Below are 23,566 nucleotides of genomic sequence, written 5' to 3'. Positions count from 1 at the left end.
CTGCTGAATGGTTTCACTGTAGTGTTTTGAAAATTAGATCTATTGAAATGTTTCATTCATTTTGGTTTAATGCTGCTTCAAAAAACTGGACTAGAAAAGCTAAAACATCTTGTACTCAACACTAAGTACTGCTGGTATAGATTCAGCAAGCAACTGGATCCTTCTTTAGAGGATACAAGACATTGCATTGAAACCCATTCTGTTCAGTCCTCATTTTCATCTTTGTAAACATCTTAAAATGTTTTTAATCAAGTAAACTAATATCTCACAGTATTACTAGAAACTCAAGCTAATCTAAAGTTTGTATGTATTACCCCCTATACCAGCACAAGTTTATTTTTAGGGTAAAACTTAAATACTCAGGGTTACTTTTGTAAATCAGTTACACATACAGTTTTACACAATAGTTATCATATATTGCACAGAAAAACTGTATTGAAAAGTAGGATATAGAATAATCCATTACGATATGGCTGGAAACTGATTTATTTTTAAAAGCATAAACATTTTAGATGTCTTTCAGTATCAGCTATTGGGACGAATCATTTTGAACTTCCCTGATGGGTCAGGGATAAACCAGTTTTCCCATAGGTCATTATGAACACTAGGGTAATCCCAAGGCTTATACCTTCCATTCCAATGAAGTAATTTAGCTTCTTGAAGAAAATGCTCTGAATACCTGGCATCGGGACTCCACCCTAAACAGAAATAAATCTCTAGCTTTCATAAAGATCAGTACTCGAAGATACTATGCAATTAAACAAAATACAACTTTTAATAAAACTGATTTAAAGAAAAAATATGCTAATTAGTATCCTTTTTACTGGTACTAAACATGATGGGCTATTTTGAAAAAGGTGTTGATAAACTTAATTCACATTTGTCCTTATACTTAGTTCTATTTAACAACATTTGGGATTGCAGCACTACTCTATTCTAATATCCTAGCATAGATGGAGTCATAAGGAACCTCAGGTGCCTATTCTAGTCCACTACCTTGTATTATGCACAACTGAACCATCAGCCCTCTGTCCAGGTGAATGTTGACTCGGTCCCCTGAAGCTAATTGCACAACCTACCCTAGCAGCTTCTGTTCTCTCTAGGAAAAATTTGCCTTATTTGAAATCTCTTGCAGCTGTATTCAAGCTTTTTACTTTTTCTGCCCTTGATTAGTGACACTGTAGGCTTGTCTGTCTTATACTTTAAAAATATTATGAAATTTTATTTGTTTTTCTTTACACTAAATATGCCCAGTTCCTAGCCTTTCTTCAAGCTATTTTTTTAAAATCTTCATTACTGTAGTCGATTGCCGCTGACCTGTCTGGTTGCCAGTGTTGGTCAGTCACAAATGATTAGGGCCCTATCAAATTCACAGCCATGAAAAATGCATCACGGACCGTGAAATCTGGTCTTTAGTGTGTTTTTTTTTACCCCATACTATATAGATCTCATGGGGGAGACCAGCATTTCTCAAACTGGAGGTCCTGACCCAAAAGGGAATTGCAGGGGAGGTCACAAGGTTTTTTACGGGCATTGTGGTATTGTCACTCTTTTGTGCTGCCTTCAGAGCTGGGTAGCTGGAGAGTGACAGCTGGTGGCCAGAAAGTGGCAGATGTTAGCCTGGTGCTCAGCTCTGAAGGCAGCGCCCTGCCAGCAGCAGTGCAGAAGTAAGGTTGGCAATACCATTCTATGCCATCCTTATTTCTGCACTGCTGCCTTCAGAGCTGGGCAGCTGCAGATTGAAGGCCCAGCTCTGAAGGCAGCAGCACAGATGTGAGCAGGGGTGAGCTCCAGCCGGTTCGCACTGGTTCGCAGGAACCAGTTAAATTTAGAAGCGGTTTTAGAACCGCTTGTTAACTGGCTTCCCTGCAGGGGAAGCTTTGATGGGCTCTGGCCGAGAAGCCTGTAATTCCTCCTCCCGGCCGCCGGGGGAGCTGCGAGAGCCATGCGGGCTGCCTCTCGGCCCTGTGGCTGCTGCTGCCCCTTGGACTTCTGGCCGCGGGTCCCCGGCTTCGTCCTGCTGCTTGGACTTCTCCCAGCCACTCTCCCCGTTTGAGTACCTGCCACCCCCTGCCACAGCCCCTGCCATAGCCAGCCCCTGCCTGCACCCCCTCCCGGCAGCCCCTGCTCACAGCCACGCTCTGCTCGCCGCCACTCCCTGCCACAGCCACCTCCTGCCCGCAGTCAGCCCCTGCCACAGCCACCTCCTGCCCGCAGCTAGCCCCTGCCACAGCCCCTGCTACAGCCACCCTCTGCCCGCAGCCAGCCCCTGTCACAGCCACCCTCTGCCCGCAGCCAGCCCCTGCCACAGCCACCTCCTGCCCGCAGCTAGCCCCTGCCACAGCCCCTGCTACAGCCACCCTCTGCCCGCAGCCAGCCCCTGTCACAGCCACCCTCTGCCCGCAGCCAGCCCCTGCCACAGCCACCTCCTGCCCGCAGCTAGCCCCTGCCACAGCCCCTGCTACAGCCACCCTCTGCCCGCAGCCAGCCCCTGTCACAGCCACCCTCTGCCCGCAGCCAGCCCCTGCCACCCTCTGCCAGCAGCCAGCCCCTGCCACCCTCTGCTCGCAGCCATTCCCTGCCACAGCCACCCTCTGCCTGCAGCCACCCCCTGCCCACAGCCGCCCGCAGCCAGCCTCTGCCCACAGCCACCCGCAGACAGCCCCTGCCACACCCCTTACCCACAGCCACTGCAGCCAGCCCATCTGCATCACCTTCCCACAACCAGTCCCTGTTGCAGCCAGCCCATGTCACACTCCCTGCCTCCAGCTAGCCCTGCCCCACACCCCTGTCTGCAGCCAGCCCCATGTCCACTGGTGCCCTGCAGTTCTCAGGGCAGTAACCCTGCACACCTGCTTCAATGAGGGGGGGCAGGGAGCAGCTGGGACCCACACATGTGCACACCCTAGGGTGACCAGACAGCAAGTGTGAAAAATTGGGACAGGGGGTGAGAGGTAATAGCCTATATAAGAAAAAGACCCAAAAATTGAGACTGTCTCTATAAAATTGGGACATCTGGTCATCCTAGCACACCCCAAGGGAGTGGCGGGGACCCACACATGTGAAAAGGAGCTCATTTCTAGTTCAGGCCCATCTTTTTAAAAAAGAACTTTAGGTAGGGTTAACATACATCTGTATTTTCCTGGACATGTCCGGCTTTTTGCTTCTTAAATCGCTGTCTGGGCGGGAAAATGCGGACGTATGGTAACCCTGTTGGTACAAAAAATACATTCTGTGGCACATCCCTTAAATCAGAACTTTTTATAGGGAACCGGTTGTTAAGATTTTAGCAGCTCATCACTGGAAGTAAGGGTGGCAATACCATACCATGCCATCCTTACTTCTGTGGTGCTGCCAAGCTCTGAAGGCAGCACCGCCGCCAGCAGCAGCACAGAAGTAAGGGTAGCAGTACCGCAACCCCGCCTCCCACAATAACCTTGCGACCCCCACACAACTCCTTTTTATGTCAGGACTCCTACAATTACAACACAATGGACTGTGAAATTGGTAGAGCCCTACAACTGATGTACTGTACATGCTGCTTTACAAACAGCAGGAGGCGGCCCCCCCTATCCCATCATGCTCACACTCAACTATGTTTGTGCCTCTTTAAATAAAGGTGCCCAAATCCTGCATTGTTCTAAATAAATCTTTGATTATGGTGGAGTGGAGGGTTATAGACAAGTGTTACTCCTACTGGTACATCTCAATATAACATTTGCCCTTGTAGCGAGGGGGAAGGGCCTCCATCTGAGATAGGTGGTGGTTCCTTCCAGTCAGCCTCCTGGTGGGGGGAGCCAGGAAGGCAATGCCTGCCCTGCTGGAAAGACAGGAAGTACAAAAGATGGGCTTTGCAGCTCAGTGGAGCAGGAGCTACTGAGGGAGACAGACATTTACAACCCGCTGCTGGAACGAGAGCCCACAGAAGGGCGCTGCTGTCCCAAAGACTCACCAGAGCTGCTAGGCACACCAGATGCTGGCTGGGTATCCCGGGGAGATGGCAGACAACCCCAGGATTCAGGTACACCCCAAAGGGAGGGTAGGAAGTATCCCAGGGACAGCCGACTCTAGTCCAGCTGCATTGCTGCCTGAGCCCATGTTGCAGCTGGATTCCCCGCTGACCCAATGGCAGAAAATGCCGCCACTGTTAGGGGCCTGATCTGGGACACGGTAGAGTTGGGTGAGCCATGTCCCGCTACCCCCTGCCACTCCACCGTAGGCCAAAAGGCCTGTGTTAGGCAACTGTCCGCCAGAGCTCGGACACTAAACTATTCATTGCTCCACCCTGCTGGAGGGCTTGAGCCACAGAGACAGCTAATTCCCCCCCACTTTTTCAGACTGCCTTTTGCAGAATAAGACAGCAAGGGGGGCGTGGCCGCCTCCTGAGACTGACACGGAGAGATGACCATGCACTCCTACACCCTTCTTCTGGAAGGAGGAATTCATCATAAAGCAATTAGTAACCTTACCTGCTAAATATTTCTCTGATTCCAGTATTTCCCTGTACTATTTTTTTCATTCCTAGGTGAACTACCAGTCTCAAAAATACATCTTTAGTGCAATTTTGAATAGTTAAACTAAAGATCCTTCTCTTAAGGCAGTGGGTCCCAAACTGGGGTTTGTGAAATGTTAGAGGGGGTTCTCAGGAAAAAATTCCCTAACGGCAGACAGAGCTGTCCCTAGGAACCTTGGGCAGCACAGGGCCAGTAGCATGGAGCCCCTGGACTTCCAAGAGCTAAGCAGATCAAAGCAAGCAGAGCCGTCACACTGACGAGATTTAAATTTCAAGACTCCTATAAGAAATGGAAAGGAAGGTGGATATTTTTTGCTGTTTTTAAAATTAAATATGCAGCTAGTTTTCTTTTTTAAATTATTATGAAGAACAAGTTTAAGCTTTGTTTGTTTGTAGGGTGACCAGATGTCCCGATTTTATAGGGACAGTCCCGATTTTGAGGTCTTTTTCTTATATAGGCTCCTATTACCCCCCACCCCGTCCCAATTTTTCACATTTGCTGTCTGGTCACCCTAATTGTTTGCCTGGAGTGCTAAAGACCTGAATGCTTGTGTAGGAGGAACTCTTTGAGTTGGCTTCTTAAATACCTTCATGCCGTTTCACATCTGATACTCCTTGATGAAACATAGGAGCCTTTGTCTTATAACAGGCTTATTCAGAGTGATACAACCTACAAAAGTGAGATCTTGGAAGAGTGTTGTTATTTTCATAATGTAATAAAAATACTGTAATGATAAATAATTAATAAGAAATTATGTGTAATAAGCATGTCATGAAAACAAATTTTGTATTTCCAAGATCACTGCTTTTATAATTTATACTCAGGAAAAGGAGAAAATCCCTGGAAATATTCATTTCTAGGAGGGGGTTTGCGAGACGACATTTTTAGTGACAGGGATTCACAGGTTGTTAAAGTTTGGGAACCACCGTCTTAAGGTCATTTTTAATAGACTGGTTTTGCACCTTACTGTGGGTAGATCCCATTTGATCCAAATTTGAAGTTTCCTATGTTCGTGGCTGTCTTCGTGCTCAGTATGCACCAGAGTTTTGGACCAGGCCAGAGCCAGTTTCAGCCACCCCTTCAGTGAGGTCTCATTTTCCAGTATGGAATCATAGAATCATAGATTATTAGGGTTGGAAGGGGCCTCAGGAGATCAACTTGCCTTTTATACATTTGTATCATAGTATATAGGCAAATATGTTCTGGCTAGCTCTTTGTGTAAAATAGCTATCCCCCCTTTAACCTCAGCCCAAGGGCTGTTATCAGTGATTTAGCCTGCAACTGCTTCTCAGCCCCTGGCTTCGTAGAGTTTAATATCAGAAGGACCCATCACATCACCTAGCCTGACCTTCTGCATGTCATTGGTTGTTACATTTCACCCTGTACTGAGCCCAATAACTTGGGTGGTTAAAGCATATCTTCCAGGAATGTGGTTAATTTGAAGATGGGGAGGGAGGAGAAGCTGCAAGTAAATAGCTGTAGTAGGACAAGGATAAAGGGCTAATTTTGAATCTGGAAGGAAGGGGAATGAGTGTAGAGCAGCGATGTGGGATCTGAAGCATAAAATAATGTACTGAGGATGAGCAAAATCATCCAGAGGGTCCTTAAATCTTTTTTGTATTTTGTTCCAGCCCAGAGTGTTTTGAAATTAACATACTTACCAAGATGTCGGACATGCCACAAGGGATTAATAGTAGAATATTTTCCATGGAATACAATGAGCATTGGAGAGGTGGCCACACCTCCCCCCAGGGTGCTGCTGTAGAGGTTTTCTCTGCAAAAAGTCAAAAAAGAGCAGCTCAAAGTCCTGAAATGAAAAGGAACTTTACTACAAAATCAGAAGGCAAAAGCAATAAATACTAATGCTCTGGCTAATTTACTATTAAAATCGGCTTTGTATAGACTGACATGCTACTTCTTTACTTAATTTTAAATATGCACCTTTTTACTGGCATTCCAGCACTTACAAAATATTTTTTCTTCTAATTGTGGACAATGTTTGGTACTGTACAAGAAATCTTGCCAAAATCTACCACTCTTACTTAGGGTGACCAGATAGCAAATGTGAAAAATCAGGACAGTAGATGGGGGGTAATAGAAGCCTATATAGGAAAAAGCACCAAATATCGGGACTGTCCCTAGAAAATCGGGACATCTGGTCACCCTACTCTTACTCATGCTGAGTGGTACCTTACTCTGGAAGTAGTGCCAGCAAAATCAATGGGACGCCTCATGATGGTAGCATTGGGTTTCCACTCAGAATGAGGGGCTACTCAGTCTGAGCGTGGCAGAACCTGACCTAAAATGAAGCCAACCCCTGTCTGGAAGAGCCTAAAGTCTAAAGGACTAGCACAGCATTTACAGATGCAAAGGGTAGTCCACATGAGACCTGGAAGTGTTGTTTTTATTGTGGGCTCAGACTCCAGCTACAGAGAATGTGTGTGCACTTTAAAATGTAAAAATCCTTTGTTATATCTGTGCAGCAATTTGCTGTAGTGTTCATGGGTATTTCGTCTAAGCATTAAAAAGGGATAAAATCAAGTGTCAGACTAAATGAGACACGCAGAATAAGTGAGAGATGAAGAAGGGAACTGGGGAAGGTTGCTGTTTGCATTCCTCTTCTGTTCACATGCAGTGCAGTTGTAGCTGTTGGTCCTGGGATATTATTCTTTCTCCCCTAGTTCTGGGTGTTCCCTCCCCGGCCCTCATTTGCTTTCCCAGCGTAGCAGAAAACTGACAAGTGACCAACAGTACGATCCATTTTCATTTCAGCTCAGCTTTACTGCAGTTTGACTTACCCTGTGCGGAGTACAGCAGGTGATATTCAAGTTACCAACACACGCTGACAATGGATTGATACCACATGTATGTTGCGAATTGACTCATGTCATTGACCATACATTGTTTTTTGAAGAGAATGCCATAAAGTCCCCCATCACCACCACTTCTCATAGTGGAATTGCCACTTTTACAGCTTCTTGGGGTTGGGTCTTTTTCTGGTTTTCAGCAGTTTATGTAAATTATGGCTTATCTTTTTAGGAAGTGTTCAAGAAATGGTTCTTGGGTTATGTAAAAAAAAAGTGTCCCCATTCCAGTATTGCTGACATTGCAGTTTATAGGGCCCCACGCAAGAGTAGAGAGTTTCTTTCCACTCTGATCCCACTGCAAGAAGGAGAGGTCAGCCCTGCCCATAAAAACCCTGAGCCTGACTGGCGCTGATCACCCATGATGAAAAGTGCATGTGCTCAGCACCTCTCAGGATTAGGCCTGGCTTGCTGAGTTAGCACAAGGCTGCAGAGTCCCAAGTGGTCACTTTATGTTGTTCGTGACTGCAGCTGGATTAGAACAGGTGGAAGTTGTGCAACGTAAGGTTATTTTGAATTACGATCTGTGAAGGGAAGCACGTCTTAAGTAATGGATCTTTGAAAAATGAACAGAAAATTCAACTTTAAACAGCACATTCAGTCAGGAAAAAGTGAAGACTTCGATATCTGTACATACTCTACATTTCTTTGCATCCATTTTTCTAATTGCTTTGTAATCCGCTGGTGCTTCCATTCTGTCATATTAGCCACAATTACACCAGGATTAAAGGAGCAGGTGCTGGGGCTGATGCCAAGATCTCTAATTGTTTGCTTCCGGTAGTCCAGATATCCCATGTATGTGTTCTAGAAAGAAGGGAAATTATATATAGATGTCTACTGTAAATCTAATTTATGTCTAGATTTGTTTAGATGCAGCTGTGTCTACCTCATGCACATGCAGAATACATAGGCATTGAACAATAAGCTCTGAGAACTGGATTTCTAGATGATTATTACCTGCCTTGACTTCAGTGTGAGGCACAAGGCTAAAGGACAGGCTATTCTAATCATTATGTGTTAGCGATATTTCCACTGGAGTCCTACAGAGCTTTGTCTTTCAGCCCACTCCTCTTCACCTTACTCTAGGTGATCTGGCGTAAAACCAGTGTGGTTATCGTAAGGCTACTGGACTTTAATGGCAGTTGCAGATGCTCTGTACTACTCCGGATTTGGTTTTCAAACAATATCTTCTGAGCAGCCCACGAAGTTCAACCCTCACTCCCTCTCAATTATCAGAAAGTCTAATATCAATCCTATCAATACTCTCTTCTAAATATGTTGCACAAGTGACCTACCGAAACAAGAAGAGTTTAGTAAAATACAAAACATACTGCAAAAGAATCAGGAGACAGCACATCTTAAGATGATTACAGGAAATAATTCCCCTTATTAAACTATGTACCTAAATCCTAATACTATATTTTATCCTGATAAAACTTTCATTTGGGGATGAAGAAAATCCTGTTAAATCTGTACGTAAAAATCCATCAACAATCTGAATTTAAAACTAACATCTTACCTGCATTCCTACACTTCTCACCATTTCATGAGTAGACGGCAAATCACAGTCATCTGAAAAAGCTGCAGCGTGGCCTGGAGCTAGCTTTGTGTTATACAGTTCCTGGATGTCACCTGAGAATACAGAATTGGGAGTTTTAAGAATGGGTTTGTTTCATTGACTGTTTAGGACAATATATGTTCTCCATTACACTGGTACAACCCTTCCAATGTCAAGGGATGGCCTGGACGGAAAGAAGGCAGAATTTTGCTCTATGGACATTGGTTTCAAACATGGGTCCTGTAACTGGAAGTCAAAATCCTATGTTTGCATGTATTCATCTATACCAGGGGTAGGTAACCTATGGCACGTGTGCCGAAGGTGGCACACAAGCTGATTTTCAGTGGCACTCACACTGCCCAGATCCTAGCCACCGGTCCAGAGGGCTCTGCATTTTAATTTAATTTTAAATGAAGCTTCTTAAACATTTTTAAAACCTTATTTACTTTACATACAGAAATAATTTAGTTATATATTATAGACTTAGAGAAAGAGACCTTCTAAAAACGTTAAAATATATTACTGGCACACAAAACATTATATTAGAGTGAATAAATGAAGACTCGGCACACCACTTCTGAAAGGTTGCCGACCCCTGATCTATACTTTATGTGCTTATATGCTGATTTGAAGGTCCAAATGTGAGACATGAGCTGTAGCCTGGTGTGTGTCTGTACCTTGCCTCTGCATGGGGGCTGTGTCCCCTTCCCCTTCCATCCCACTTTAGTCCCCTGCACAATGCCCTTTTACCTGGGTTTTTGTTCAGGGGAGCGGATTTTCTCCTTAGGGCATTATTTCGCTATATCTTATTAAAATACGAGGCCTCACTGTTTGAAAAGTGGGCTCATAATATCCATAGGCTAACACCAGCAGCTAAAATGTTCACAGTGCTCCTGGCTATACCAGTGATGAAATAATTCTGTTTTCATTTGCTAGGAAACCCGATTAAAGCAATATTGGCATGACGTAATACAGGAACTGCATCATCTTGTAGGGACAACTCGCAAGTTTGTTTGAAAACCTGAAATAGGATTCATGTCCCACAATGGGACAGTGTTTGAATTAAAGGGACACTGTTAACCTAGTTATGGTTCAAAACTGACACACCTTAAGATTGTTATGATCTGGGAAGGAATTTCCTCTAGATTCTAAACAGCTTCTGTTTTGTGAGATGTAAAACAAAACAACAAGAAAATCAAAAGCAGCGTTTTTGGTGTGACACACCAAAATTCAGTGTGTGAACTTCTTGTTGTTTTGCAGAAAGCACTTAGCTAACAAATACTATTTCCATAGAGCTAAATCCTGAAGCCCATGTTCAGTGTTTCTTCTGCAAAACTCCTATTCATTTCAAAGGGAGATTTGACTAGGCAAAGACTTCAGAATTTGTTCCACATTGTTTAATATTCCTGCTAACATCACTGATGATAAAAAAGGCAGAGATTTTGACTCCACTGGAAAGGTGTATGTAAGTGAGGGGGAAATCTATTTTTTCCCCAGATAGTATAATGTGGACGAAATTGCATTATCTAGCTTACTGAAAGTGAAGGGATGGCAAAGAAAACAAATCCAACTTTAAAAAGTGGTCAGCAGTGTCCTTTTAAGTATTGCTGCTCTGAAATCTACATCTGAAGGCAAGAAAAACTGCAGAAAAGCTGTTGAAAGCTAAATGAACCAAACTCTTTGCTGTTGTAATTCCACTGACTTCAAAGGTGTTACTCCAGGGATTAACTTGACCCAATGTCCTTGGACACCCTACTGCATAAGGGTTTCATAAGGCTTAATTAACTAACACTTGCAAAGTGCTTCTGAGATCCTTGGATGAAAGGTGCTATCAAAATAACAGGAATGTGCAAGAATGCTGAAGGGCAAAAAAAAAAAAAAGATAAAGCAAGAGAAGATATCAACACTAGCAGGAACAAAGAACAGAGAAAGTGGCGAAGAAAGGAATGAACAGACTGAGAAATCCTCCTGAAAAGATAACTGTGCCTCTACTTAGCTTTTGCTATATGGGCATGGAGAGATTTTCCAGCACTTGAATTGTTTCCTGATTTGTCTTTATTAACCACAAGATATTAATATCAGTTAGCCTGATTCTGTAAGGTGCTGAGGGCCCTTAGCTCCCATAGATATAAATAGGAATTGAAGGTGCTCAGAACAAGATCCAGGGTCTTTTACAACCTGATTTGAGTAAATTCTCTCTCAAGAATAAGCAGTTATTTGGGGTAAGGATGCCAGCATTTGTGAGGATTCAAAGTCAGCTTCACATCGACCAAACAAAATAGGAAACGTCAAGTCCTGTTCTGGTGAAACCACACTTACTGGAATTGCCTTGTACACTCAAGCACAGCAACTGATCAGATGCAAGAAACACTGAACGTCACCCACACACCTACCATCAGGATCAAACATCCAAAAGTAGAAATTGTCCCTTGATTTTCCTTTGTTAAATACTATGTAAGGGTGAGTGTGAAGCTGTCATAAGTGCAGCACTCCAAGCAACCTCCTCAATTTTAACTAGAGCCCATCTTTCCTGGTGACCAATAAAGCAGCTGAACTTCCTGCTGCAAACTTCTGTTAGGTTCCAAGAATTTTTGGATGACAACTTACCTTGCACAATCACATCATCATCCAAATATATGACTTTCTCATATTTGTGGATAAGCAGGGGGAGATAATATCGAACGAAGTTCAGCTGTTAAAAAAAAACCCAATCAAAATGACAGACTGTAAGTGGCACAGTGGCTTAATGCAGTCATCTTGAATGTCTTTTTCAGGATTCAGACGTGACTTAGTCCTCTCATCACTGTACATTGTCCAACTACCATTTACTGATTGCCACAATTTTAAACTTGCCTCCATATTTTCTTTAAGACAATGTCATCCTGGCCCCACTGAAGTCAATGGGAAATTCCTCCCAATGACTTCAGAGGGGCCAGGCTTTCACCCAAGAACTTTGTAAATATTAAGTGTAGATTCTCTGTCAAATGTTGAGATTATTCTAAAGCACATGGAGTCCATATTCTTCCTTGGTATAACTCAGATGAAGTCAATGCTGACACAACATGCATGCATCTGACCCACAATGCCACAAGATAATGTTAGAGAAGTTCCAGGAGAACACCTTTCTCCCTGAATCAGACTCGGTCTGCTTGGGTGCTTACATTCAGAGATTTATCCTGCCACTTTAACTTTAAAAATGTAATAGCCTTGGTGGTCAGTATTTATTCACAATGACCCAGATCTTGGGTTGCCAACTTTCTAATGACACAAAACCAAACATCCCTACCCCACTCCTTCTCTGAGGCCCTACTCATGCCCCATGCCTTCTCTGAGGTCCCACCCCTGCTCACTCCATCCCCCCTCCCTCCGTTGCTCGCTCTTCCCCAACCTCACTCACTTTCACTGGGCTGGGGTAGGAGGTTGGGGTGCGGGAGGTGGTGAGGACTTCAGCTCTGGGTGCAGGCTCTGGTGTGGGGCCAAGGATGAGGGATTTGGGGTGCAGGAGGGGGCTCCAGGCTGGGGCTGAGGGGCTCAGAGTGCGGGAAGGGGTGTGGGCTCTGGCTGGGGGTTGGGTCGGGGATGAGGGTCTTGGGGCGCAGGAAGGGGCTCTGGGCTGGAGCAGGAGGTTGGGGTGCAGGGTGTGCGTGCAGGAGGGGATGAGAGCTCCGGCTGGAGTGCAGGCTCTGGGATGGGACCGGGGATGAGAGGTTTAGGGGGCAGGAGGGAGCTCCAGGCTGGGGGTAGGGGGCTGGGGGGCAGGGGCGGTCCCGGCAACACTTATCGTGGCTCCAAGGAAGCCTGCCTTAGCCCCAGCCTCTGGTGTACCAGCAACTGGACTTTTAATGCCCTGATTGGCAGTGCCGATCAGAGCCACCAGGGTCCCTTTTTGCCCAGGCATTCTGGTCGAAAACCAAATACCTGGCAACCCTCCCCAGATCTTCCACTGCAGTGCAGCAGCTTTTCACGGCACTCTCAGTACAAAGTTTTCCTAAAGGCAGCATAGCCAGGCACAGGAGAATCATCGCAGCATAAGGGACTCCTCCAGTGGCATAGGCTTGGCATAGCAAATCCTACACTACACACAGTTCCTTCTGCGGGAGCAGGGGGCATTGCAGAGGGAAAGAGTGTAGCAAAGGTTGCCAATTTTGGCTGGATATATTCCTGGATGTTTCTTCACATGACATAATCTTTAATTGAAGATTAATCTTTAATTCCTGGAGACTCCAGAACAATCCTGGAGGGTTGGCAACCCTAGAAACAGGACACGTTTGCAGCTTCCTTGCATTTTAGCAGTCTTTGTCTTCCACGTTAGTCAATAGCAGTTGTAGGCAGCCAGTGTAATTTAGAGTAGCCTTCAGACTCTAAATTATGCTGAGAGGGAGTCACTAGCCCAGAACACAGTCAGCTCATGGTTGCAGCTGAGTTTAAGTCCTTAAAGTTATAATAATAAGCCCCTGGGTTAAGCTCCCAAACAGATAACATCCCATGCAGGAAGATGGGCAAATTAGTGGGGCCATTGCTGCAACGATCTCCTCTCTTTGAGTGATGTCTCAACATTTAGTTGTTGGTTCCTTTTCTGAGTGATGTGTAAGAAAAAAATGTAATCTGTTAGGAGTTACAGTCCTGGAGCGCAAGGCAGTAACACTAATTATTCGGATTACCTCTCTATAAAAGTGTTATTTTTATGGATCTCTAAAGTGCTAGTTAAGTTTGGTCTCTCCACTGGCCAGCCCAAGTATATGGCCTGGCCAAGATTTAACCAGGTCAGATCAGGGTTTAATCAAGTCAGGTCATCCACCTGGAAGGCTCTCCTACAACATATAAAGGGGGTTGTACCTCAGGAGATAGAGCAGAAGAGCAACAGTGTGGAGTAGAAGCACTTGCCACAGGAGGTGTGCTAGTCTAATAAGAAAACCATCCAACGTTATTACCAACTGGTGTGGCTCCTCTAATACCCCAGTGGTTCTGTATGAAGGAGCAGAGCACAGAGAAGATTTGAAGTCTTCAATGTGCATTAAAAACTTGGAGACTATGACAGCTCTGTTTTGGTGGTATATAGTATTTGCTTACTCACAGGCTGGAGTAACTCAGGGCGTGATGCATCTGGTCTTATTTTTCCTTTTAGTATCATAGGGTTGAACTCCACCGTTTTATACTTTATTTCTTTCAGTTTGGAATTTTCAATCCATTTTCTGAGATGAAAGAGAAATGAAAGAAGTGTGTTACAGAAAACCACAGAGACCTTCAGTATCAAATGTCAAAGTGCCTAATGGCACATGCCCTGGCTATATTTAACACTACTGGTTTTAAAACAAAACACAAAAATCTTTTAATGAAAAAAAATAACATTTTTTTATAACTTTTTACTCCATATTTTGACCAGCTCTATACGAGATTCTCTTCTTGAGCCTCATTTTGACAGGTATTTGCACCTTTTAATGATCTTCCCAGACCTGGGTTTGTGTCCTTGCTCCACCACAGACTTCCTGTGTCATCCTGAGCAAGTCACTTATTCTCTCTGGCCCAATTCCTCCGAGATACTTAGACTCCTACCTTCCATTGATTTCACTTTTGAGGCTCTGGATCTCAGTTACTTATGTGTAAAATGGTGTTAACAGTGCTTCTCTACCTCACAGATACGTTGCGAGCACAAATACATTAAAGATTGTAAATAACCTAAAGTAATGAAGGCTATGTAAATATGCTAAAGAGAGAGCCTCTTGTTTCTTCATTGAGATGGCCCCTACATTGATGGTCTCATTCCTCCTTGGTCTGCACCTGGGTTCAACCCACCCCACTTTAAATAATATCTACAATTTTGTATGATCATGGTGGAACCCCATATTTATAACCTTTACCTCTCCTTTTTTCTATGTTAGCCCCACTCTATCTGTTCTTCTCCTCTGAAGTTGAAGGCACAGCCCTGAATATGGAGCAGTGCAAAGCCACGTTTTCCCAGAGGCAGCTTCAAGAAGGATTGTTCAGGGGAAACACACACACACTGTACCATCTTGCAGCATGACCTCCCTTCCGCCGCTGGTTGGTGCGGGGCAGTGGCCATCACCTGGCTTAGATTAGACCCCTTCTAGGGTGGCTGGTGCCCCTAGCAGGCAGCAATTCCTGTACCCAGGGGACTGCAGGATCTGTGACTGTGATGGCCTTTGCACAGCGGGGAGGAATGACTCCCTGGGCCCTCCTCCAATCCCTGTGCACCAGTGCTAAACCCAGTAACAATCTGGCCCTAACTAAGCAGCAGAATGAATAATTTTGGTAAATACTATTACCTGATATGTGGAATTGTGTTCTTTAGGCCAACTATGTAGAACAAAACATTAGCATCGGTGTTGCTGTAGATGCTACTAATTGCTGCTACCGTTGCACCCATTCTTCCTGCAGCAGCACATATCACCACTGGAATTTCTTCTTCCGTTTCCTCAGGACTCTCCAAATCAACTGCATATAGCAAACCCCAAAATTATTGTACAGAATTCAGCATCATTTTATAACAGACAGTCTCTGAATTGTATAAACTAGAAACAGAGCAAAAGTGTTACAATGCTCAGGAAGCTGCTAAGGGTTGAAGAGCTGGGGAACACGATTAACAGTACTGAGATTAGTGCACATAAATACCAAAATAAACACTAGGGCTAAATCTTCACTACAAGTGCTCTATTGATGTAGGAATATACTACACCGTTGGAACTCTCCTTGTGTGGATGCAGCTGTGCTTTGTACACTATAATCACATTCCACCAGTTAAACAAGCTATACTTCTAAAAACACGGTTTTCCCAACATAACTGTGTCCACACTAGGGACTTCTGCCAACACACCTATGTTGCTCAAGAATCACACCTCTTCACACCCTGACTTATGCCAACAGAATTCTGTAGTTTAGACCTGGACTATGATATGAAGCCTTTCACTCCTAACGTCTGATCTGCACTTAAAAGTTTTACTGGTGTAACTATGTCATTTAGGAGTGTGATTTTTTTTAATAAACATAGTTATACTGGTAAAATCCCTAGTGTGAAAGCAGTTATACCATATGAAAGTGACTTATACCTGTATATTCCCTACATTTTACACCAGTATAATTGCACCCAGTACAGTTAAAGTGGAAAAACTTTCTAGTGTAGACAAGTCCTTAGTCAGTGGTTGCCTGGCTCAGGTTGGTTATTACCTGCTGCCGCTGTTTGATGGCCTGTTGGAAATGAACTAATGGTCTCAGTCTATTCCCAAGCAGGCAGATTCCCATAATTAAAAAACATCCTCATGGTTGTTATGAATTGACTTTTCTGTTAGTCTCTGCAAAAAATTGAGAATGTGACCCAGCTCCCATTGACGTCAATGGAAGAATTCTCATTGGCCTCAAGGAGAGTTGGATCAGGCCCTGAAGCACAATGGAGATTCTTAGCCACTACTGACCTGGTATTATTCGAATCAGCTGATTTAGAAATTAAAAGTTCTGTGTCCTAGATTACATCAAAATAACACAAGTGATTCTGTTATAAATTTCTATTTATCCTACAGCAGGAACAGAAACCAGTGCTCAGTTACCATGAAATCTGAACAGAATAAAATAACGAGCTACTTACTTGTTTCATTATTTAATGTAGATGGCACCTTGTGAACTTTATTATACAGAATGACACAGATGGTCAAAACAAGTAGGAATAATAAGATCTGATTAACTGAAATAAAGAGAACAACTGGTTAAAAGTTAGTATAAAAACTAATGCTAATTACTAATTGCTCAAATACCTGTATTTTATTTTACCAGCTAGATGATGACTGCCATTTACTGTATTCCTGTATTTGTTTTGAAAATCTCATCTCATTTGCTATTTGATCAAATTAAAAACAGAAACTGCTTGTAAGATTTATTTAGAAATTCGCACTGTAGCCCATGTTCAGTGTAATCAGGAATCTGTGGTCAGCTCTTTCCAGGTTTGGTTTTCAAGGATGTTCTGATTGCAAGTACTTCCTAAATAGGAAAACTGTTAAATCATTAAGCCTATTATTCAAGGGCTGCTTACCCTAGGAAAATTACCTGTTGAAAATGGTTGGCAGCCAGAGGTTCTATCCCCATTTTCTCCTTAACTATTGTTGAAAATGATTTTAACTGCTTTTGTAGAAGAGACAAATCCATTTTCATCATAGTTACAGACAGCAAGATACAGGCTTGGTGGGGATTGGTCTCACACACACTTTTTATAGTGATGCTGCAAACTGTTCCCATCCCGAAAGTGGGGTATTATATACTTCATACCATTATGAGCATCCTCTGTCCCACACAGAATGGTGGTTCAGCCACCTTTGTGATACTGACCTCATAGTTCTTCTGCCCCTCAAAAAATGCTCTTTATGGCCCAAACTTGGGTGGGACTAGGTGGGCAGAGGGAGCAGTGGGCAGGTGGGAGACAGGGTGCTGTCCATCACCCCCAGCTAGGGTGACCAGATAGCAAGTGTAAAAAATCAGGACGGGGGTGGGGGGATATAGGGTCCTATATAAGAAAAAGCCTCCAAAATCGGTATATCTGGTCACCCTATCCCCAGCGGACATCGCTTAGAAAAGATAATTCAGTAATAACTCTGCAGAATCAGGTCCTAAGCTAAGGAGGAACTAAACACACAGGAAGGGGGATGAAAGTGGAAGGACGAGGAAGAGAATATGATTATGAGGTCACTTGAAAGTCTAATACACACATCTAGAGGGTAATGAAGAAGTGCACCGTTTTTCTTTATTTGTATAATTGTACTGATTTTAAAATGTGTAAGAGACGTATAAAAAGATGTTAATTGATTTTGGAACTTTTTTTCTGGCTATCCTCTGGTCCTCCAATTGCCATAGGATTTCAGAATTAACCCTACCTGGCCCTTTCCTTTACCCAAAACCCCTTTGGGTAGACCTTCAAACAGTGAAGCATTCTAGATCATTTCACTGAAATAGTTCAGCTATTCAAGGTCTATTTGAGGCTAACTCTAAAAGTATTACAAAAATAAACTCAGCATGCCACAGAAACTGTGCATGTTCCAAAATCTTTGCAAAGGTATACATATTTTGATTCAAGTACTTTATTTAGCAAAATCAAAGCATGCAAAAAGCAAATGCCTTACTGTATATTTGGATTTTTCAGCTTCTACCGGAGTCTGCCTTGGACTGAATGCTTAAGCAATCTAACATAAATCACCCCTGAGTAGGATGTTACTGGAAAGGCTAAGGGTAAATAAGCATCATCATCATTATCAATGAACTGGCTGAATGTCATCTTCAATTCTATTTGGTTAGTTATGTAGCATGGTAAATGTTCTCAGAATGGGAAAAATATTCAAAAAACATCACAGAATTCTGCCCTTAGTTACACCTGTACCAATCTTTTGAGCAAGATCATCAGCTGGTGTAAATTAGCATAGCTCAAGAATGTCAGTGGAGCTATGCTTTTTTACACCAGCTGAGGATCTCACCTATTGACTTCAGTGGGGTTGCATGGAGTGAGGGCATAGTCTGCTCACTTTAGCCTGATCCTGAGAGGTATTGAGAACCCTGAATCCCATTGGGCCAAATCCTAACTGTGGTGCTGAGAAGGCATAAAATCCACCAGAGCTCTGCAGGAAAGCTAAGCTCAGCACCCAAAGGCATTAATCATGTCTTGAGTGTGGAGCCCTCCTTCTCAATAGTGGCCACAGAGCTGCTCCATAGAACAAAAAGATCCATCCATTCCCCCAGAGGCAGAATTCCAATTCTGCTATATTGGTAGGTGATGTCAAGTGGGAGGCAGTGCCTCTCCAGATGTACCTGCATGGGGGATGGAGAGCACGTGCTCCCCAGCTGACTGATAACAAGGGAAGCAAGCGGCCTATGGAACCAACTGATAGCATCACAACAGAGCTGTTAGCCAAGAAAGTGAAGGATTCATCCACATTGAGGGTCTCCATGTTCCTGGAATTTGGGAGCTAGCATAGCCCCCTCAAGCTCCCAACCATCCACTTTTTGGAAGGCTCAGAGTGAGCCCCAGTCCCTGGATTGCTCTGTCTCCCTCTTGCATACTGCTTCATGCCGTTTAATATTGTCTCAACACTGCAGTAGCTTCCATGGCTCCTCCATGAGGAAGACAGAAGGATCAAGATCTGCAAACGGGTATAGGAGGAGGTGGAATTGCTTACATGCAAGAGCTTCTATAACTCCAATGGACCTAAGTGTGAACCTGATGAGAAGCCATTCTACAGCCTCACTGTTCTCAGTGTCGATCATGCCAACACAGAGTGGCACCTCTCAAGATTTTCTCCATTGATTCAAATTCAGAAGTGATGTGCAAGATGATGCAAGTTACACATTGGTGAGCAGATATAAGAAAGTCTACATTTGTATAATTTCCACACTGAAGACTGGAAGAGAGGCAGGTAACAGGAAAACACATAAAAGGAAAATGTAAGAAAGATGTATGTAGGAATGGTTTACGTGCTTTGCAGAATTGGAGTCATAAATTAGCATGCAATCCTCCTATGCAATCTCCTGTAAAAATTTTTACATGATCTTTATCTAGCTGTTTAAAAAAAAATGTAAATCAAACTGATATTGAAATGTTCTGAATCTTTCTTACTTTTCCTTAACAGAGCCATATGTTCCTTTGGTTAAGAACTGCGATCTGTAGTTTAAAAAAAAGAGAGAGAAAGAGAGAAGTTATAAACAGAGTGATGAATATTTCTTTAGTATTTTATGGGCCCAATTCTGCATCTTTAGGTTTTGCCTTTGACTTGAATGGAAGCAGAATCCTAACTTTGCAAAGCTTTTCATGGAAACATGTTACATTTGCAATGTTTTGGGCAACAATTTATGACCTTATATAATCCAGAATTTAAAAGCAAAAATGTTTTAAATACATTACCCAGTTTCAAAGCTATATAACTATAGTGAAACAATTAATGTTTCGATAAACTCAGTACAGTCACTTATATCAGCAATACTTATATTTTATAACACAGATTTTTCTTAATGTAAAACAGAAAATAAAACACATGCAAATATACAATGTGTTTACAAAATGCATCTGTAGGTATTTTAATCCATTGAAATTATCCTTGACTCCCCATACAGCAGAACAACAAATGTAAACACCATAATGCCATTTCTAGATCTTGTTATAATCAAACACACAGCAACAGAGATATTGCCATACTAAATAAGACAAAGGATCTATCTAGCCTAGAATCCTGTTTCTATCTTGGGCTGTGTCTGCACTATAACATCAGTGTAATTTCAATGGTGGCAGCAACCAAGGGACAGCATAATTCAACAGGTTGTAGGAACAAGGGGAGACCGTTGGTGAAGACCAGCCACGAGCATTTTAACAACATCATCTACAGTGCTGGAGCAACTAGAAGTTTCCTTAAAACTGTCATTGTAGTCAAGCGCTGAAAGTGGCCAGGATCAGATGCCTCTAAGGAAAGTATTAAATCTCCTTAATGGACATTTATGGAAAAATCCCACGTTTCCTTGTATTTTAGAAGCCAAATTATTTTTTAGTTTGTACTTTAAGCAGTACAAATTTAGAAAATCTTAATAGTAAAAAGCAGATTATGATTTATTTTTAAATTTATGGGTCCAAATTCAGACCTGTCACAACTCCCACTGATTTTAACGATGGGCTCATCATACAGATGTTGTGTTGCATCATTTAAAAAAATAATATTACCTTTTTTTTTTTTCTTCCCTGGATATAGGCCTTTAAAAAAAAACTTGTAAACAGTTCTTTTTAAAAATAAAATACCACACTAGGCACACATTTGAAAACAAAAAGGATGATTAGTTGTGTACAGGGAGCACAAGGCCTTTCTCCTGCCCTTAATAAGAGCTGCCTTTGATGCTAGCCAGCCCACATTCCTCAAGCTCGCAAACACAGCTAGCCTTTTGGCCCCTCTACTATACCTATGGAGGTTCAGTCATAATCTTGATCAATGTGTAAGGGGAATTTCTTTTTACATTCCAGTCACCTGAGGCCTGTAAACCTATGAAAGCAAACTGAAACTTCAGGAAACAAGTTATTGAAGACATGAGATAAGATATCAAAAATTAAAACAAACAAGAACTACACAGCACTACAGGCAAAAAAGAAAACAATGTACTCGTGACATTTCTCCCTCCAGCACTGTAGCTCTTCCTAGCATCTCAACCCCCTTTTTCTATATTTTCATGCCTGGAGATACAGATATTATGTTTATTATTTTTAAATACAATTCATTTTGATTCATTTAGAAGAGGCTAGAGTGGTATGAATTCTTGAAAGCTGAGTCACAAAATACAGTTATGTCTTCTTGGTTAATTCTGAGTTTACGGAAAGATCTCGAGTCAGTCTCCAATTTTGATTGACACGTTAAATTCTAAACAGAACACGTAAACAGAACAGTCTGTATGCATATAAATATTGTGACTGGTTTGAAAAAGATGGATTAATAAACATAGTGTAAGGTAATAGTTATTTTAGGGCTAAATTCTTATCAGATCTGCACTGTTTATCTAAACTCCAATATTCTGCTCTCTCCATATGCACAGAACCCCCTTGATTTACATATGTAAGTAGATCAGACAATCAGTCAAGAGAAGAGCTTTGCCTTTAGAAATCTCCTCTCCTGTGCACAGAACACAAATATTGTTTCCTTTCTAGTCTGGAAATTTGAATCAGTAATTTTTGTAAGTGGACAAAATTCTCACTCCTGGGGTGAAATCCTGGCCTTAGTGAAATCAATGGCAGTTTTGTCATTGATTTCAATAGGACCAGGATGTCACTCTTACAATTAAAATAATTTGTCCCAAACTGTAAATGTAACTTGCAGTCACTGTGATATGCAGCTGGCTTGTCAGAACCCTACACTAGCTCTAGACATAATTAAAACAGTCCGAATCGCTCCAAGTTTTTAATCTTTAAAATCCAAACCTAGAAAGACTCACATATAACAAAACTTTTAGTTCAATATTTGAAAAGATTCTTAATATCAGTGGTCGGCATTTTGTAGCCTTTCAAGAAAGAAAGGAACTCGACTTGTTACTCTGCAAACATTTACCCCGAGTTTTCCTAAACGCAGATTACTGGAATCTGATGTCTCTAGACACAACTGCCAGATCATATAACAAAATAAGGGGCGGCAGCAGGGAAAGCTGCGTATGAAACAGTGACATTACTGTTTAGATATTTCCTGCTTAATTAGTCTTTACCTTTCAAACGCAGCACAGCACTCACGGCTTCTTTCTCCAGAAGAACTGCAGGGCGACAACACTCGGTTCCTAGCTAACCCAAAACTGCAAAGCACTCATGCCAAAACTGCCTTGCCCATGACTCCCCTTGGAAATCCTAGGTACATGAGCCTTAAAGGGCCACAGTAATGCTTTTAAATTGGGAATCCTTTTTCAAATCCTTCAAGTGTGCTTTGGAGCGGTGCTGGTTTTTCTTTTATTTTTCTGTTCTGAGAAGCTGCTCAGAATCCAGAAATTGCACTGGCGTAGTGAAAGAGCCCCATAAACCACTTCCAGATGTGCTGAATGATGCAGCCCCAGATCTGGCAAACTCCCCTCAGATCCTCATCCGGCAGATTGCAAATAAATCCCATAGGAAACAAAAGTCCAGATGGAGGAAAAAGCAAATACCTCCAGAAGCAACTTCAACAATCGCATGGTCTCAAGTAACATTTTTATTTAATTGTTATTTTTGGTAACCATGAAGAGATAACTATTGATAAGCAAGAATCAAGTAAGAAGAATGGGCACAAATCCAATGTATTAACATACTACATGACTATTGTGAACACTAATATGACATCAATAAGTACATTAATTCTTAGAAAATACTCACAATTAAGGACAGCATGATGTGTTTTTAACAATCGCTGTGGATTAAAGGTTATTAGGCTGGCTTTTTTCTTAGCATCCTTATTGGCAGGTTACATTTAAAAAGAAAAATAAACTAACTGTAATCTCAATAATAGCAAAGCCTGAACATTTGCGGTGAAATCTCTCTCCTCCCCCTCCCCTCCCATGAAATCAATGGCAAATTCTTACCAGGCTTTTACCCCTGGAATTTTGCTGGTATCTTTAGTACTGATACTTTGCCACTGGACCACTGTAACAGAAACAATTTATTTTTATTTTTTAGATTACAGATTTTTTCTGTTGTTTCATCATCGTTTCCATTACAGTCAAGCTCAAGATGTAAAAATTTAACGTGGATTTCAAACATGCTAACATTTTCAAAAGTGTTCACCTCCAAGAGGTTGGTTTGTCCCTTTATAAAACTAGGGGATCTTTACAAAATTCAGCTCTGAACGTGGGTTGTGATTCTGAATTCTGTCCCTCCCAAATCTTGGGGAAATTATGAAATGGGGTTTTGGTTTGAACAAAAAGGGAATTTGGAACACCATTACTAAAGTTATTACTATATGCTGATATACCTTTCCTCCTGAAACCCTCTTTGAACCTTTTCCTATTCTTTTTTCCATGTCTATTTCCATGTCACCTCTCGTGCTTGGAATTTCCTCCCTCCCCTTGTACCAGTGAAATGCCCTTTCCCCATTCAAATATTTTCTTTACAATAAAACCATGGGGCTTTCAGGAGGATGTATTGAAAGAAGTATCACACT

The 23,566-nt window shown here is 42.4% G+C and overlaps 1 protein-coding gene across 1 annotated transcript; it reads right to left on the bottom strand.

Annotated features, from left to right (window-relative positions):
- Positions 1-15: 15 nt before the first annotated feature.
- On the bottom strand, positions 16-22,356 carry GLT8D2 (glycosyltransferase 8 domain containing 2). Its single transcript, XM_050946061.1, has 10 exons — positions 22,149-22,356; positions 19,540-19,584; positions 16,534-16,629; positions 15,221-15,389; positions 14,011-14,128; positions 11,544-11,628; positions 8,898-9,010; positions 8,016-8,182; positions 6,176-6,288; positions 16-698 (listed from the first exon to the last, which is right to left on the bottom strand). The coding sequence occupies exons 2-10, from the start codon at positions 19,556-19,558 to the stop codon at positions 526-528; spliced, it is 1,053 nt and encodes a 350-aa protein (XP_050802018.1). The 5' UTR covers positions 19,559-19,584; positions 22,149-22,356; the 3' UTR covers positions 16-525.
- Between the last annotated feature and the right edge of the window lie 1,210 nt (positions 22,357-23,566).

The sequence above is a fragment of the Gopherus flavomarginatus genome, chromosome 1 (genome assembly GCF_025201925.1).
Source record: "Gopherus flavomarginatus isolate rGopFla2 chromosome 1, rGopFla2.mat.asm, whole genome shotgun sequence".
NCBI classification, from domain to species: domain Eukaryota; kingdom Metazoa; phylum Chordata; order Testudines; family Testudinidae; genus Gopherus; species Gopherus flavomarginatus.
The sequence above is the reverse complement of the archived record's forward strand: the minus strand, read 5'-3'. Positions and strand labels throughout refer to the sequence as shown.

Bases quoted from the DNA above. Each gene is read 5' to 3' on its own strand.
- GLT8D2 (XM_050946061.1), bottom strand. The intron at 8,183-8,897 runs GTAAGATGTTAG...CCTTCTTTCTAG, and splicing joins TGAGAAGTGTAGGAATGCAG to AACACATACATGGGATATCT. The intron at 699-6,175 runs GTAAGTATGTTA...ATTTCTGTTTAG, and splicing joins GTGGCATGTCCGACATCTTG to GGTGGAGTCCCGATGCCAGG.